We start from the raw sequence: 18,537 nt of genomic DNA, 5'->3' as shown, positions 1-18,537 counted from the left end.
CTCTGTCTCTCTCACTCACACTCTCTCACTCACTCACACTCTCTCCCACCTTCTCTCTCTCTCTCTCTCTCTCTCTTGCTCTATATCTTCTCCCCTATTAATATTCTAGTGGTGAGGATTGTGTACAATGGGCTATGCTGTGGAGGGTCTGATAAACTACAACAATCCCAACATTATTTGTGCTCTGCCTCACTGCTGTCACACACGTAGTGAGAGAGAAAAATCGCAGGAGGCCAATTATTGGAGAAAGTTTGTTTGTCATTGACACAGGACAGAAACCAGGGGAAAGGGAGGATGAGACAGAGATAAGATGAAAAGTTAATTGCATCCAGTTTTTGGGAACAAAGAAACTGAAACAAGTAAATCTCTCTTTCCAAAATAACTTCAACACATGGAATTTAGCATCAGCTATGCAGTATAAACAGTATTTTCTCTTGGCTTTAGAAGAGAATGTTAACAGTAGGAGGAGGCGGTGGGTGGGTCTTCATTCAGTAGGCCAAAAAAAGGAACAGAACATTTTTTTCCATACAGTGTGTACTTTGTTTCCACAATGACAACTGACTGTGATGATGGTTTATTTCGAACATGTAAATAAGCATTTTTCTTGTTTTGTAAAGAACGTCTAACACATGGCGCAAATGAAATAGAAGATTACATTTTCCTTATTGAATAAACACCTTTTTTTTTTTTTTTGATTCCCCTCCCCCTTTTCTCCCCAATTGTATTTGGCCAATTACCCCGCTCTTCCGAGCCATTCTGGTCACTGCTCCACCCCCACTGCCGATCCAGGGAGGGCTGCAGACTACCACATGCCTCCTCCCATACACGTGGAGTCGCCAGCCGCTTTTATTTAAATCCCAGACACTACCGTAAATTGTTTTGACAAGCAAGAAGGTCCTGGGTTCGAGCCCTGGGGTGTGTGGAGTTTACATGTTCTCCCCGTGTCTGCATGGGTTTCCTCCGGGTGCTCCGGTTTCCTCTCATAGTCCAAAGACATGCAGGTCAGGTGAATCGGCTGTACTAAATTGTCCCTAGGTGTGCGTGCATGTGTGCATGCGTGCGTGTGTCAGCCCTGTGATGGCCTGGCGGCCTCTCCAGGGTGTCTCCCCACCTGCCGCCTAATGACTGCTGGGATAGGCTCCAGCATCCCTGTGACCCTGAGAGCAGTATAAGCGGTGTGGATAATGGATGGATGGATGGATGGATGGATGGATGGATGGATGGATGGATGGATGTAGCCCTTTGGATTCTCTAGATTGGCATGAAAGAGCAAAGGACTGAAAAGGTATGGATGGGTTTTCAAAACAGAGTTAATGTCCAGAGGAGTGTGTCCCCTGCAGGGACATACAATTATTTTGATACAAACTCATGACTGAGCTACGTCAAATCTTTTCAAGATCTGACTATTCTGAGCATAAAATGTATGACTTTGAATATGATGTAGATCCGGAGAGCCATGTGTTTAATTTTATCAATGACACTTGTAAATACTACTCTGAGGATCAATGTAATGACGACGTTGAGCTGAATAATACATTTTCGTTAATACATTTCAACTGTCGAAGTCTTTACGTAAACTTTACTAAGATCAATGATTATTTGAAGACATTTAAAAGTACATTTAAGTTAATAGCCTTATCTGAGATGTGGTTAAATCAAGAGAAAGGTATTGATTTTCATATTGAGGGTTATGAGTTACATCATATCAATAAAGTCAACAAGAGGGGAGGGGGTGTGGGCTGTATAGAGGGGAGGGGGTGTGGCCTTGTATGTGGGCAGTGACTTGAGATGCAGACCAATTGAATACATGACAACTGTAATCGATGATTCAGTGGAATGCATACCTGTGGAAATTGAAATGGAAAGGATGAGAAATATGGTTGTCACTCGTGTGTACAGAACACCAGGGTCAAATGTAGAAACGTTTAAAGATAGTATGGAAGAAGTAATGAATAGGCTAAATGAAAGTAAAACATTTATAATCTGTGGGGATTCCAACATTGATCTTCTAAATGTATCTAAACATAAAACAACATCAGATTTTTTGGATGCATTATATAGCAGAGGGCTATACCCTTTGATTACCAAGCCCAGTAGAATAACCTCGAGTTGTGCAACATTAATTGACAATATTTTTGTAAATATTATGGAGAGTAGTGTTAAAAGTGGCCTAATAATAAACAATATAAGTGACCATTTACCTGTATTTCTAGCATATGATTGTCAAATAAAGAGAAATAAGGAGGAAAATTACTGTAAATATGCAAAGGTAAGAACCGATGAAGCAATAGACAAATTCAGGAATGACCTCTCAAAAGAAGAGTGGAAAGGGGTGTCTGTAGAAGAATGCTTCATATGAGATATTTCTAAAGAGCTACTTATCCTGTATGATTCACATTGTCCAATAATGCCATGCAAACATAAACGTAGCTATAATGAAAACCCATGGATAACAACGGGCTTACAAAATGCATGCAAAAAGACAAATAAACTTTACAGAGACTTCATAAAATTTAGGACAAAGACAGCTGAAAAGCAATATAAGGTTTACAAAAATAAGTTGAAGATGATATTGAGACAAGCCAAGAAATAATATTAGAAATAAGGCTAAAAGAAAATCAAAAAACATTAGAGGTACTTGGAAAATATTAAACAATGTAGTCGGAAATAACTCTGTGTCTATAGATCTGCCCAATTATTTCATCGATGACAATAATAAGGTTATAAAAAACATGAATGAAGTGGTAAAGGAATTTAATTCCTTTTTTTTAATGTTGGGTCTAATCTTACAAATTCCTTTAAAAAACATAATGATGGGCAAGTAGAAGGTGGCCAGAATGGGGGAAGTAAAGTGGTACAATCTGTGTTTCTAGGAGAGGTGAGTGAAAATGAAATTAGATCCATTGTAGCAAAATCCAAAACAAGACATCAACTGACAGAAATGGGATCGACATAATTATAGCGAAAAAGACTATTGACTGCATAATCAAACCTCTAAGTTATATCTTTAATCTTTCTTTTCGCACAGGTATTTTTCCAGACAGAATGAAAACAGCAAAGGTTATTCCATTTTTTAAAAAGGGCGATAAACAGTATTACTAACTATAGACCAGTGTCTTTGCTTTCACAAGTCTCCAAGGTGCTTGAAAAACTGTTGTACTAAAATTAGATGCTTTTCTTGAAAAGAACAAGTTGCTGAGTGAGAGTCAGTATGGCTTTTGGACAAACCGATCAACATCTTTAGTATTAATGAAAATAATAGAAGAGATTACAACAGCAATAGAATGTAAGAAATACACAATAGGTGTATTTATTGATTTAAAAAAACATTCAACACAATAGACCATAACATATTAGTTGCTAAATTACATACATATGGTGTGAGAGGAGTAGTTCTAAATTGGTTAAGCAGTTATTTAGATAACAGAAAACAATTTGTACAGTTTGCTCGCAATACATCAGAGTGCATGAAGATTGAATGTGGAGTCCCACAAGGCTCGTGTTGGGGCCGAAACTTTTCATTTTATATATCAATGACACGTGAAGTGTCAAAGATACTGCAGTTTAATATGTTTGCAGATGACAGTAATTTTTTTAGTTCAGGAGATGACTTAAAAAGTTTAGCAGAAAGCATTGTAAATGAAATGGTCAAACTGAAAAGATGGTTTGATGAAAATAAGTTATTAAATTTGAGCAAAACTAAGTTTATGGATTTTGCTAAACAGAAAAAGGATGAAAATGTTTTACTGTCTATAGACGGAGTTGATATTGAAAGAGTATATGAGTTTAGATTCTTGGGTGTAATAATGGATGACAAACTGACATGGAAATCTCATATAGCAAATGTAAAAACAAGGTGTCTAAGAATATTTCTGTTTTGAACAAAGCAAAGTACATGTTAAATCACAAGGTAATGTGAATTCTGTACTGTTCACTCGTTTTGCCATATTTTAGTTACTGTGTGTAAGTGTGGGGCAACACATATATGAGCAACTTAAAGCCATTGTTTATATTACAGAAAAGAGCAGCAAGAATTATCCATAAAGTGGATCCAAGAGAACACACCAACGGACTGTTTATTAAGTCAGGATTAATGAAACTTTGTTGAGTTACAGACATTGTTAGTTATGTACAGGGCAAAAAGCAGAGTATTACCAGAAGATTTACAAAAAACATTTGTTTTTAGTTCAGAGGACAAGGACCATAGAAGGAAATTTAATTTTAAACATCAGTATGCATGTACTACTTTAAAGCAGATGTGTATTTCGGTATGTGGCATCAAACTATGGAATTCTTTAGAGAACGATGTAAGGGGTTGTATAAATATTTTTCAGTTCAGAGAAATGTATAAGGAAAGAGGAAATAGACAATATGGAGTTGTCAGGTAATGGGTTTTCAGTTGATGGTGAATTATTGTGTATGGCTTTTTGGTTCTTATTCATTTCCCATGTTGCTGTAAGTATAAGTTGTTGAGTAACTGACTGACAGACCATATTGTTTATTTAGGTTTGAGTAGGGGTCAGGTTAAATAAGATTTTTCCTCTCCCCGCTCCTTTTCAATCATGGAATGTGTAAATTGATTTGTGTTTGATTATGAATTGCTTGTTTCTGTTTGGAGCTGTGCATTAGCATGAGCACAATAAATAATAATGAAATGAAATGTAAATAAGCAGGATATAACATACAGACAAGCCATTGCCAATGTGATCAACAAATCCACATATCAAACTCAGTGAATAAATCTCCGTATGCATCAGATTATATGTTACATGTTTGAAAAGGAGTCGGAGGAGGTGTACACTTATTTGTTCCTACCGCTTCTCACCTACTCTTAAGTTAATTCACCTACTATACATTTCAAACTCAATTTCCACTGTACTGTGTAGTTCACATTCAAGTTGTGCTGCACAATACAAACTCAACTAATGTGAACGATAAGAGAAAAAAAAACACAATGAGAGAGGCGCCTGGATGGCGTGGCGGTCTGTTCCGTTTCCTACCAACATGAGGACAGCGGTTCAAATCCCTGTGTTACCACCGGCTTGGTCAGGCATCCCTACAGACACAATTGGCCGTGTCTGTGGGAGGGAAACCGGCTGCGGGTGTGTCCTGGTGGCGAACTAGCGCCTCCTCTGGTTGGGCGGGGTGCCTGTTTGGAGGGGAAGGGGGAACTGGGGGGAATAGCATGATCCTCCCACATGCTACGTCCCCCTGGTAAACTCCTCATTGTCAGGTGAAAAGAGGCGGCTGGTGACTCCACATGTATGGGAGGAGGCATGTGGTAGTCTGCAGCCCTCCCCAGATCAGCAGAGGGGGTGGAGCAGGAGCAGAGACCAGGATGGCTCGGAAGAGTGGGGTAACCGGCCAGGATACAATTAAGAAGAAAAAAAGGTGGGGGGGCAAAAAAAAAAACAAAGAAAAAAAGTTTTTTCTTTATTTATTTTTTTTCCCTTTCCTTTAAGGTGGCACTGTTGTGCAATATTCTGTTAATTGTGCAAAAATAGAAATAACATAGATGCACAATAGATGCATACTTTGTATAATTCATTAGTATGATTATAATTTAATTAAAATAATCATTCATTATTGATATGACATATTTATGTATCTAGCTTATTTTGTTTATCTGCTTCAAACTGGCTGTTACATACTTAGTCCCCTTTGGAAAACTGGTTATTTTATTTTATTCTATTCTGTTTTGCTCTAGTCTACACACACACCGGTGGTTTATCTGGCATTCCTGAAGGATCGCAAACAATTGTTTTCACTACTGTTTTAATAAACTACTACTACTACCAGGGGCGTTTCCAGGATTTGAGGACATTTGGGGCTTAACCTAGACTTCTGTAGGGGGGTTTGGGAGGATCCTCCCCCGGAGCATTTTTTTGATAAACAAGCTCTATTTTGATGCTATTTTATGCACTCTGGCACCTTATTTACATTCAAAGTACATGTGTTGAAAAAAAAATCTGCTGTTTAATCTCCAGATTAATTATAAATTGTGATGTTAAAAATATTAGTAGTTATTAGTAATTAGTATTAGTATGGAGTAGAAAAAGAATACTTCACAAATGCTTTCATCAAACGTATTGAGATGCTACAGTACCATACTAGAGGAAAAAAAGTTAAATGTATTTATGTTAACATTAGTTTATTGGAATATTACATTTCTTTCATTCACACACACACACACACACACACACACACACATGCACATGCGGAGTTATTTCAGAGACCTGCCTTTATGTTGACAGGCTGTTGTGTTATGAAGACTATCGGACACTCACACACATTACGTTTTTTGTCGGGGTTCACACAGGTAATGGGTTTTTAAAATTATATTCAGGGCCACATTCAAAACGTTCCCGGCAAAATGACCTGGTGACGCCGATGACTACTACTACTACCACCACCACTACTACTACTACTACTACTACTACTACTACTACTTTCGGCTGCTCCCGTTAGGGGTCGCCACAGCAGATCGTCCGTTTCCACCTCTTCCTGTCCTCTGCATCTTCCTCACTAATGCTGTTTAACACTGTTTTAACAAAATGATGAGAAAATAACTTGCATGACAAGGTATTTTCTTGTCAACAATACAGTTAACAAATACATCAGTCAGAAGTCTGTGTTTTATAGCCATCAAATAAAATGTTTGCTGTTTATGTGAGTAAAAGGTTCTGGTTGGCTGGCAGGTTCATCCAGCTTGATATATTTTGTAATAGAACTTCATGATAACTGAACATTTGTTTTTACAAGAAAACGTCATTTGTTTTATCAGAGCTGGTTCTTGTTATTTCAACATGCCATAATTGTGATTTCCCTCAGCTGTAGGTTTGAGTTACACTTTGCTTAGCTAGCCAGCACTTGCTAGCGTGGTTAGCTTAAAGCTGTGGTTGCGGTAGAGTAAACAGAGGCGGAGAGACAAGCCAACATCAACCTGTCGGTTGACTATGTTAGCTGAAAGCTTTTTCTCTATCATCCAAATGGTAAAAATGCTGGAAATGATGTGCACACCACCACAATGTTTGTTTTTTCTTCTCTCTTTTGTTTGTTGTTTTTGTTAAGGGGTTAAGTATAGGAGTAGTACCTTTCCTAAATGGCCTTTCGTGGCATCCTAGACTGGTCTCCATCCACCCCAGCATCATGAAGCGCAAAATATAGCCTCTCCACGATGAATGACCATGCGTGTGTGGTGAGGAGCCGCACCCTCCTCATGGTAACCCTGTTAACATTGTCAGGGGACAGCAGAGCAGAACACGGTGGATCTAGAGGAGTATACCTCAATAATAAATCCTGCTACTCCTATGGGTAGCAGTAGTCCTAGGTGCATTCATCCATAGACTGATGTTATGGACTGGGGGACATTGTGGCTTTGCAGATGATCAATGCATCTTGACAATGGAAAGGCACAAAATCTCCAGTTAGCGGACAACCATAGAGCTGCATGTGGAGTAGCGCCCCATGCTTTAAACAAACATGCGCAGCTGAAACCCTATAGGGGCATCCTGATGGACGACCTAGGTGAGGAGGAGGAGGTGAGGTTTTTTAGTTTTGTTTTCAGCACTCTGCCCAGCCAGGAAACAAGCTAGATGCAGCAGTTTACCCAGCCTTTTTGCTCATCTTATGATTTCCCCTTGTACTGGGCACAAGAGACAGCAGCTCTTTGAAAAAATAAAAAATCGAACATGCCTCGGGAGATGAAGTTCAGTTTATTTATTTATTTGTTGTTGTGGTATATATTTATTTATTTTGCATCTACACTTACAGGCATGTCGCCACGGCCATGTGCAGCACCTGGAGCACCTGCTGTTCTACGGCGCCAACATGAGCGCTCAGAACGCATCTGGAAACACCGCCCTTCATGTGTGTGCACTCTACAACCAGGTACCAACCAAAAACAAGGAAATACAGACAACATGAAATGTTCGTTGTTTGATTTGGTTCAGGCGTGCGTGCCTTATGTTGTTGTGAGAATGTTTGTGCGTGGGTGTTGGTATGGTGGTGCTGTGTAGTATAATATATTACATGTAGAGAGAGTATTTGTGATGGTGTATTGCTTGAAGAGTAATTAAACATTCATTTGTGAAAAAGATAGGAAAATGGCCCTTGAAAAAAAGCCCTTCCTTCCTACTCCAGTCATATTTTACTTGTCCATCATGCTGGAACCCACATGTGATGAATATGCAGTATAGGGTATCGGTGTTTTTGATGCCCCCATATTGCGTAAGCAAATCAGGGTGCTGATCATAATATGTGTTTTACCCCAGAAGAGGGATAAAGTGGCTTTATGATGAGGTCTAATTGTTGAATTTATCACCGGAGCCATCAGTTTTACCACCCCAGGGAAAAACTTAACATGTTTTTGTGAGCCAGTGGACGGGGTATGTTTTCAGTCCTAAATTTACACTTGTCCAATCCAACAGAAGTGTTAACCCGTTCACAAAGAGGACCCTGCCTCTGTCTGTGTTATTCCACAGGGTTACTGGACAGAAAGATAGAGCAGGATGTCCATGGGGAGCCTCTTTTCTGCGATGAGAGAGCAGAGCAGTGCCCAGTTCATGAACATTAGATGCACACTTCACCATATATATATATCGCTGCTGTACTCTTACTGTACCACAGAGTGGACATTGTTGTCCCTGAAGAGGGACTCTGTACATATGTGTGTGTGTGTGTGTGTGTGTGTGTGTGTGTGTGTGAGAGAGAGCGAGCGAGTGAGAGAGAGAGAGAATGTCAATAGGGGTTTATAGGATGCACAACATCAATACTTAATACAAGCTGTTTGTACTACATACACGTGACCAGAGCCATTGCATGTACCACTTGTCATCAGAAGCCACAAAGAAGATTGGTAATGATGGGAGAAGGTGGTCATGTCAGCGAAAAAGTGGGAGAATTGTAAGATTTACAGTTACATGCACTTCTACTGAGTCGAAATTCCCCCTATGGATTCTGCACCACCGTATACGTGCTCTCACTGTTGTGGGAGATTGTTATTCTGGCCGTGGAGACAGGAGGCCACTTCACGTTAATCGATCCCAGAAACAGTATGTCCTAGCAGGGTTCCAGGAGGCTAAACACAGTCCTGGATGATTATGTACAGTGAGAGAAACTCCAAGAAATAAAAAGGAAGGAAGAATTGCTGCTGGATCAGTGGCAGATATCGATAGATCAACATGAGAGAGAGAGAGAGAGAGAGAGAGAGAGAGAGAGAGAGAGAGAGAGAGAGAGAGAGAGAGAGAGAGAGAGAGAGAGAGAGAGAGAGGAGAGAGAGAGAGAGAGAGAGAGAGAGAGAGAGAGAGAGAGAGAGAGAGAGAGAGAGAGAGAGAGAGAGAGAGAGAGAGAGAGAGAGAGAGAGAGAGAGAGAGAGAGAGAGAGAGAGAGAGAGAGAGAGAGAGAGAGATGAGAGAGAGAGAGAGAGAGAGAGAGAGAGAGAGAGAGAGAGAGAGAGAGAGAGAGAGAGAGAGAGAGAGAGCATGAATGAAAGAAAGATAAGATAGCATAATCCACAGCAGAGCAAGTTTAACAGTGGTTTGAGTGTCCTGTCGTTCAGGTCCAGCTGGCCAACAGCATGAAACTTTATTGCTCCTCCTGGGAGACGTCGATATCTCCAGAGCATGTGGATGTGCCCAAACAGTGCAACGCCCACCGCCCGCAGTGTTCATGTGAAGACGCCCAAACAGTGCCCCAGCCGATCGAAGAAAGGAGAAGGACAACAGCTGCCTAAGCCTAAACCAGTAGTGATTCCGCATGTGGCGAGAGTTTCAGAACAGTTGAGACGCGTGTTTTCCAAACACTTCGTCTCAGTTGCTTTCAAACCCCGAAACACGCTGCGCCAGAAATTGGTCCACCCCTAGGTCTGACACTGATGTTGGACGAGAAGACCTGGCTTGCAATCTCCGTTCTAGTTCATCCCAAAGGTGTTCGATGGGGTTGAGATCAGGGCTCTGTGCGGGCCAGTCAAGTTCTTCCACACCAAACTCACCCAACCATGTCTTAATGGGCCTTGCTTTGTGCACTGGGACACAGTCATGCTGGAACAGAAAAGGACCCTCCCCAAACTGTTCCCACAAAGTTGGAAGCATAGAATTGTCCAAAATGTCTTGGTATGCTGAAGCATTAAGATTTCCCTTCACTGGAACTAAGGGGCCTAGCCCAACACCTGAAAAACAACCCCCTACCATTATCCCTCCTCCACCAGACTTTACAGTTGGCACAATGCAGTCAGGCAGGTAACGTTCTCCTGGCATCCACCAAACCCAGACTCGTCCATCAGACTGCCAGACAGAGAAGCGCGATTCGTCACTCCACAGAACACATTTCCACTGCTCCAGAGTCCAGTGGCAGTGTGTTTTACACCACTCCATCCGACACTTGGCATTGTGCTTGGTGATGTAAGGCTTGCATGCAGCTGCTCGGCCATGGAAACCCCTCCATGAAGCTCCCGGCACACAGTTTTTGTGCTGATGTTAATGCCAGAGGAAGTTTGTAACTCTGCAGTTATTGAGTCAACACAGCGTTGGTGACTTTTACGCACTATGCGCCTCAGCACTCGTTGACCCCGCTGTGTGACTTTACGTGGTCTGCCACTTCCTGGCTGAGTTGCTGTTGTTCCTAAACGCTTCTACTTTTCAATAATACCACTTACAGTTGACCGTGGGATATCTAGCAGGGAAGAGATTTCACGAACTGACTTATTGCAAAGGTGGCATCCTATGACAGTACCACACTTGAATTCACTGAGCTCTTCAGAACGACCCTTTCTTTCACAAATATGTGTAAATGCAGCCTGCATGGCTAGCTGCTGGATTTTATACACCTGTGGCAATGGGTCTGAATGAAACACTTGAATTCAATGATTAAGAGGTGTGTCCCAATACTTTTGTACATATACTGTATTTCTTTACTGAGACGGGCTGCAGGGCAGAAATTAGCAGACATTACTGTACTTGAAATCCTGATGTCGATGACGGCTATGTTGTAGTTTTACAAAGAGTTGTGCACTCTTTGAGACTGAGAAGCCTGCCCATTTACTCCAAATGAGGGGGAAAAAATCAACAGTTTAGCTGTAAGAGATGAAGATCGAAAATGGCGCCATACTATGGCCACTCGCTACGAGATTCTTATGTTAGAATGTTATTTATTGAGTACAGCTCTGCTTTTAATACAGTTGTGCCATCCAAACTGGGCTTCAAACTCAGAGGTCTTGGTCTGGCCAACTCTATCCGTAATTGGCTATTTGATTTCCTGACAGACAGGCCCCAGACTGTGAGATGAGGTAAAACATACTCATCAACATTAGTTCTTAGGACCAGCGTGCCTCAGGGCTACTGTCTCAGTCCCCTATTGTACAGTCTGTTTACACACCACTGTGTTGCCAAATATGACAACAACAGCATCATTAAATTCGCAGAGGACACCACAGTGATTGGACTAATAAGTGACAGTGATGAGAGGGCCTATAAGAGGGAAGTGGGAGATTTAACCATATGGTGCCATGATAACAGCATCGTTCTAAATGTCAATAACACAAAGGAAATCATTGTTGATTTTAGAAAGATCAGAGGAAATCACATTCCTCTTCCATCAGTGGTTCATCTGTTGGAATTGTGGACAGTTTTAGATTTCTTGGTTTACACATCACAGACACCCTCTGTAACGAAGGGCACTTCATTACTAGTGACCAACAGTTTTGGCCTTGTAAATATTGTATTAATTTCACTTTTAACAAACTCACTTTTAACAAACAACTTAACTATGTGCTTTAATAATAGCACTTTGCACTTTGGTAATGACATTTGCTCTCCATTAGCAGGATTTGCAGAGAAAATTTTTGCACATTGCATGTTTGCACATTTTGTATAAGATATTTATTGACTCTTAATTATTGAATATTTATTGAACATTCTAAACCAAGATTGATTATGTTGTCTTGTGGCAGGTGCTGTAGTGGGTACTTGGCTCCACTTGAAAGAGAATGGAGTTGAATTAGGCTTCAACAATACTGTTGTGCATACGTTCATAATTGATGAACAACGGTTAAAATTAAGTTCTGTTGAGTTTTGTGCAGTTACATCCATGTGCTCTAATATCATGGTATAAAGTGTGTGCTTGTGCGTTAGATTAGCAAACCTTGTTTAAGTTGTTTGCATGAGCACTTAGCTGTCTTATGTCTGTTCGAGGATGTTCGGCCAAAGGAGTCCCCCGGGCGTACAAACACCACCATAAACGTTCCGGGGGGAACCAAGTGATAGGAGAGTGGGGGTTTAGCAGTTTGGTGTACATCTATATTGATTGTAATTATTTTTTATGTGTTTATTTTGGGGGCAAATATCAGTAAATAGAGCATTGTAAATATTAGGTGTTAAATTATATTCTATATAGGTGGTCTATGGTAATGTAACCATAATTTGAGATCACCTGTTAATGAAAGCATCCAATTTAGTATACCAGTGACACAGTAATAAAAGGCGCCAAATTCTATCTGTCTGGGCTGCTGGTTAGGTCTCACTACCTGTATTGCTGCAATGCTTGTACTGCTGTAGTTGTTTGTTTGTTTTTGTTTTGTTTTGTTTTGATGAATTAACAACACATGGTTTTGGTACACCTTACCATCGCCATCATCCATACCTCCAAACCGCTTATCCTGCTCTCAGGGTCGCGGGGATGCTGGAGCCTATCCCGGCAGTCATTGGGCGGCAGGCGGGGAAACACCCTGGACAGGCCACCAGACCATCACAGGGCCCACACACACACACACACACACACACACACACACACAAACTCATTCACACCTACGGACAATTTAGTACGGTGATTCACCTGACTTACATGTCTTTGGACTGTGGGAGGAAACCGGAGCCTCCGGCAGGAAACCCATGCAGACACGGGGAGAAAATGCAAACTCCACACAGAGGACGACCTGGGACGACCCCCAAGGTTGGACTACCCCGCGGTTCGAACCCAGGACCTTCTTGCTGTGATGCAGCCTTGCTAACCACTGCGCCACCATGCTGCCCCTTTACTGCATCATCCAGCCACTAAATGGTCGTTCTGACACCCTCACATGGTCTCTCAACACCAACTGCAGCCTCAAGAAGGCACAGCAGAGTCTGTATTTTCTGAGGCATCTCAAGAGTTTTGGTACTCATACCAAAACTCTTATGAACCGTTATGGCAGCACCACTGAGAAGGTCTTGACAGGCTGGATCCCAGTGTGGTTTGGCAACCTGACTGCTCAGGACTGCAGACTGCTTCAAAGGACTGTAAAGACAGCAGCAACAATCACTGGCATGGAGCTACCACAACCTCATAATATTTACACCACTCGATGCAAAAGGAAAGCCCAAATCATCAGTAAGGACACCAGCCACCCCGCTCATGTTCTGGTCTCTCTCCTTCCATCTAAAAAACGTTACCGGAACATCGAACCACACACCACCCGTCTCAGTAACAACTTCTTTCCACAGGCAGTCAGGTTGCTGAACAGCTGATGCAAACATATGCATCTTACATTGTTGCGTTGTCGTCTACTGTATATTGTGTATATGATGTTTGAATTCACTGTGTACATAGTCTTTTTTGGGGGGAGGATGATGTGTCCTTGTGTTATTTGTCCTGGTGTCCCTTGTGTTAAGGCAGAGACAGCCAGAGCACAAAAATGTCATTGTATTCTAAACACACATGACAATAAAGCTGAATGTGAACTAGATCTTGAGAAGCCATCTCTCTTTTTCTGTACACACGACTAACTTGCGTCAGTAGCGTGAAGTGCAAGTTTTTAACTTAATATACGTCGCTTCTCCATGCAGGCGTGGTAATGACTTCAAGCTGATTAGGATGAAGCCCAAAGGAATGGTTCTCCAGATGGGTTTCTATAGGCAGACTCAAAGAGGAGAAGAAGACTGATGTTCTACTCTCTAATTGGCATCTTGGTGTGTGTGTGTGTGTGTGTGTGTGTGTGTGTGTGTGTGTGTGTGTGTGTGTGTGTGTGTGTGTGTGTGTTGTTCAGCTACATTTGTGTGGACCAATTTGAGTTTTTTTATTTTTTTATTTTTTGGATATTTTTTTTCTCCCCAATTGTACCCACCCAATTACCCCACTCTTCTGAGCCATCCTGGTCTCTGCTCCACCCCCTCTGCCAATCCAGGGAGGGTTGCAGACTGCCACATGCCTCCTCCGATACATGTGGAGTCGCCAGCCGCTCCTTTTCACCTGACAGTGAGGAGTTTCACCAGGGGGACATAGTGCGTGGGAGGATCACGCTATTCCCCCCAGTTCCCCCTCCCCCCTGAACAGGCGCCCTGACTGACCAAAGGAGGGGCTAGTGCAGTGACCAGGACACATACCCACATCCAGCTTCCCACCCGCAGACACGGCCAATCGTGTCTGTAGGGATGCCCGACCAACCCAGAGGTAATATGGGGATTCAAACCGGCAATCCTGGTGTTGGTAGGCAACAGAATAGACCGCCACGCTACCCGGACACCCACAGTTTTAAGTTCCTAACTATAAGATGGGTCATTTTTGTAAAACAAGGAACCTATGAGAATCACCTGGCATGGGAGGCTGTGGTTTAAAGGTTCAGGTTAGAACTAGGTTAGGGTTAGGGTAAGGCTTAATTTTGGCATATAGTTCTGATGGTTAGGGTTAGGACCTAGGACATGAATATCGCCAATGAAGGTCCTCACATGTATACATATAACGATAAATGTGTATATGTGTCTGTGTTTGTTTGCACTTGTGTGTTGGTGATTAAACAGTAAGGGCACAGCTGTTGAGACCTTTAAACAACCATTCAACACTGGACACACAGTTACAGACAACCTGCACTCATCTTGTGCTCTTCCTTCTGTTGTTATCATCTCTGGATAGTCACAATCACCGATCAGCCAAAACATTAAAACCACCTGCCTAATATTGTGTAGGTCCCCCTCGTGCCACCAAACAGCTCTGACCTGTCGAGGCATGGACTCTGCAAAACCTCTGAAGGTGTCCTCTGGTATCTGGGACCGGGATGTTAGCAGCAGATCCTTTAAATCCTGTAAGTTGTGAGGTGGGGCCTCCATGGATTGGACTTGTTTTTCCAGCATGTCCCACAGATGCTGAATTGGATTGAGATCTGGGGGATCTGGAGGCCAAGACAACACCTTGAACTCGTCATGTTCCTTAAACCATTCCTGAGCAGTGTGTGCAGTGAGGCAGGATGCATTATCCTGCTGATAGAGGCCTCTGCCATCAGGTAATACCGTTGCCATGAAGGGGTGCACCTGGTCTGCAACGATGTTTAGGTAGGTGGTACGTGTCAAAGTAACATCCACATGAATGCCAGGACCCAACGATTCCCAGCAGAACATGGCCCAGAGCATCACACTGCCTCTGCTGGCTTGCCTTCTACCCATAGTGCATCCTGGTGCCAACTCTTTCCCAGGTAAACGATGCACATGCCCCCGGCCGTCCACATGATGTAAAAGAAATTGTGATTCATCAGACCGGGCCACCTTCTTCCATTGCTCCATGGTCGAGTTCTGATGCTCACCTGCCAATTCTAATCCCATTGACCCTGATAACTTGATTGAAATGTTTCGCTTATAAACTGCCTATAAACGGATAGCTTGAAATTTCCTTCAACTTAACTACAAAAAGACTTGAGATACTTTTATTGGCGTTGACTGCTTCAGCACTCAAATTACAAACTGACTAAGTCCATACTATCATCTTCTTACTCTGTAGTGTAGAAATCTTGGCGTTTTGACAGCATCCTCGCTTTGAGCAGGCACATCACATCTGTCATACAGTCATGCTTTTTTCAACATGGGAACATTTCCAAAATTAAGCCATTTCTATCTACCAAAATCTTTGAAACAGTCGTTCATGCTTTTATTTCATCACGGCTAGATTATTGCAACTCCCTTTTCTGTTTGCAGCAAAGTCTCTCCTCACTACAATTAATGTAAAGTACACCTGCCAGGATTTCAGGATTTTAACAGGTACCAGAGAGCAAGAGCACATGACACCTGTCCTTTCACCTTTGCTCTGGCTGCCTATTAGTTTTAGAGTTGATTTAAAAATGTTTACTTATCACTTTTAAAGCCCGCAAGCCCCAAGCTTTATTTATGACCTTTTAACTCCGCATGTGCCGTCAGGCGCCCCGAGGTCCACTGCTGCTCTCCTTGTGGTTCCTAAATCCAGGCTAAAAAACAGAGATGACAGAGCGTTTGCCATTAGGGCCCCAAAGCTTTGGAACAACCTTCCAGAGGAGCTTAGGATGGCTAAGTCTATCTCCTCTTTTAAGTCTCTTCTTTTATTGTTTCAATTTTTTTTAAATTTTCATTGTTAAGTTTTATTACTGTTTTATGTTTAATTATTTATTTTTTAGTTTTATTTATAGTGCTATTGTTCTCGTTGTTTTTATGATTATAGTTTCATGATTCCTGTAGTTTTGTTGTTTATATTCTGTAAAGTACCTTGTAAACCTTGTTTTGGAAAGGTGCTATATAAATAAACTCTATTATTATTCATTCATTCATTCATCTTGAGCCGCTTCTCCGGGGTCGGGTCGTGGTGGCGGCAAGCTAAGTAGGGCACTCCAGACGTCCCTCCCCCCAGCAACACCAGTGAGTCCAGCCACTCTCCAGAAGTTTGATACCAGAGCCCATGCCATGTGTGGAGGTGAGCCCAACTATATCTAGTTGGTACCACTCCACCTCCCGCACCAGCTAAGGCTCCTTCTCTGCCAGAGAGGTGACATTCCACGTCCTGAGGACCAATCTGCGATGCTGGAAGTCGGCACACCCCGGTCCCCTCTTTTGCCTGCTGCCCGGGCTGCATTGCACCCTACCCCAATGCTCATCCCCGCGTGTGGTGGCTCCAAGTTGTTTTTTCGGGCTGGGCCTGACCGGGCCCCATGGGCCAAGGCCCAGACACTTGCCAGTGAGCTCCCTTCCCAGGTCTGGCCCCAGGAGGGGGCCCCGGTTTCCCTTTTCCGGGCTAGGTGCTGTAACTCTGCTGGTGTAATTTCATTGGGTTTCTTAGGAATTGCTCTTAGTCTGGCCCCTCCCCTGGGACCAATTTGCCTTGGTAGAACCTACCAGGGGCTATTTCCCCCAACAACACAGCTCCCAGGATCACCGGGACACCAATACCTCTCCACCACGTTAAGGTGGCGATTATTATTATTATTATTTCTCTCATGTTTCCTGTTTTACGTCCTGTAGAGCCGGGTCCAAACTATGGATTTGAGGCACTATAGGGCAGATGTCACTTGATCGACAGTACTCGGCATAATATGTGGGCTGTTCCAAGTAGGGCGATCTTCTGGACTGCATGGATGTTGCCTGGTTATTATTATTATTGCATTAGCCAACAACTGCATATTTTAGCAATTAGGAAGTAGTTAAGGTACCAGCCAAAGGTTTATATGTGATTTCAGCTCTGTAAGACCTTTGACGGTAGCACAGGCAAGGAAGTTACCAGCAAGGAAGGTCATGCATTGTTTATATCTATCCGCTCCATTTGCAGGTATCTGTCCTCTCTCTGTACCTATGTATAGGCCTTTTATACATTTATGGTGTTGTATAGTATACTCTGCTCAACTCAGGGCAGAGTGATGCTCATTTACTCAGCTATCATACATGCTCTTCACCAATAGAGGGCAGTATAGTGACCAAGCTTGTCACACATTCCAAGATGCACTGGTATGGTTTCACAGTACTTAATTAGCCTTATATGCTTGAAAATACTGTGTAAAGTGTATGAATGTTATTAACAAAACCCCATTAACGTGTGTGGGTGTGTCAGTCTGCGTTTGCCCAGGCATGTGTGTGACTCGGTACAGATTAAAGTCAGCAGAGTCACGGTGCTGATTATGGACCGAGGCTCGTCCAGCTGTTAATTCTGCCCCCAGTGTTAAATTACATATCGACCCTCAGCCAGCCAGCACATCAACTCATAACCTTGCCTATCAGTCTAGAAGCCAGGCTTTCTCTTCCAGGGGGAGTCTGTGCACGTTTGCACACTAATATGGTTTGGCGTAAATCTTACCCTTGCACAAGAGGAAACACAGTGGTTGTTAATGCTGGGTTTGTAATTTGGGGATAATCATTGTGTCTGGCTGATAGAGAATTAACTTAAACCCAGGTTTTTGCACCTCAGCTTTACTTTTTGATAAAGGCGAGCCCTAACGGTGGTGGTAATGGTTACTGACAGTGGGTGTGAATGGAGCTGAACTTATAGCAGTATACTGGTGGTGTACTGCAAAGGGTAGGCTGCAGTTGGCTCTGCAGTGGCTGGATCAGGAGATATTCCCTCCCAGGTATCCAATACCCTTTAGATTCACTATAGTCCAGCTGTGCACACACACGCCCATACACACACACAGTGACACGTGTGTGTATGGGCGTGTATGTACCCCATAAACACAAATTCACTGACTCTGCTCCATGTAGCGTGAGTGTTTTGAATGGCTTGTGATTTTCCTGTCTTTCGGGAGGTTTTCTCTCTCCTCATTCCAACTGAGTTAAGTTGTGATTT

The 18,537-nt window shown here is 42.6% G+C and overlaps 1 protein-coding gene across 1 annotated transcript in view; it reads left to right on the top strand.

Annotated features, from left to right (window-relative positions):
• The window catches only part of shank3a (SH3 and multiple ankyrin repeat domains 3a), a 299,427-nt gene that overhangs the window by 141,354 nt on the left and 139,536 nt on the right, over positions 1-18,537 (top strand). The window contains 1 exon segment of the mRNA XM_056282699.1: positions 7,774-7,890. Within this exon segment, the coding sequence (XP_056138674.1) occupies positions 7,774-7,890 (117 nt within the window).

Source organism: Lampris incognitus, chromosome 6 (genome assembly GCF_029633865.1).
Source record: "Lampris incognitus isolate fLamInc1 chromosome 6, fLamInc1.hap2, whole genome shotgun sequence".
NCBI lineage: Eukaryota > Metazoa > Chordata > Actinopteri > Lampriformes > Lampridae > Lampris > Lampris incognitus.
Note: the sequence above shows the minus strand (reverse complement) of the source record. Positions and strands in the feature narration are given on the sequence as shown.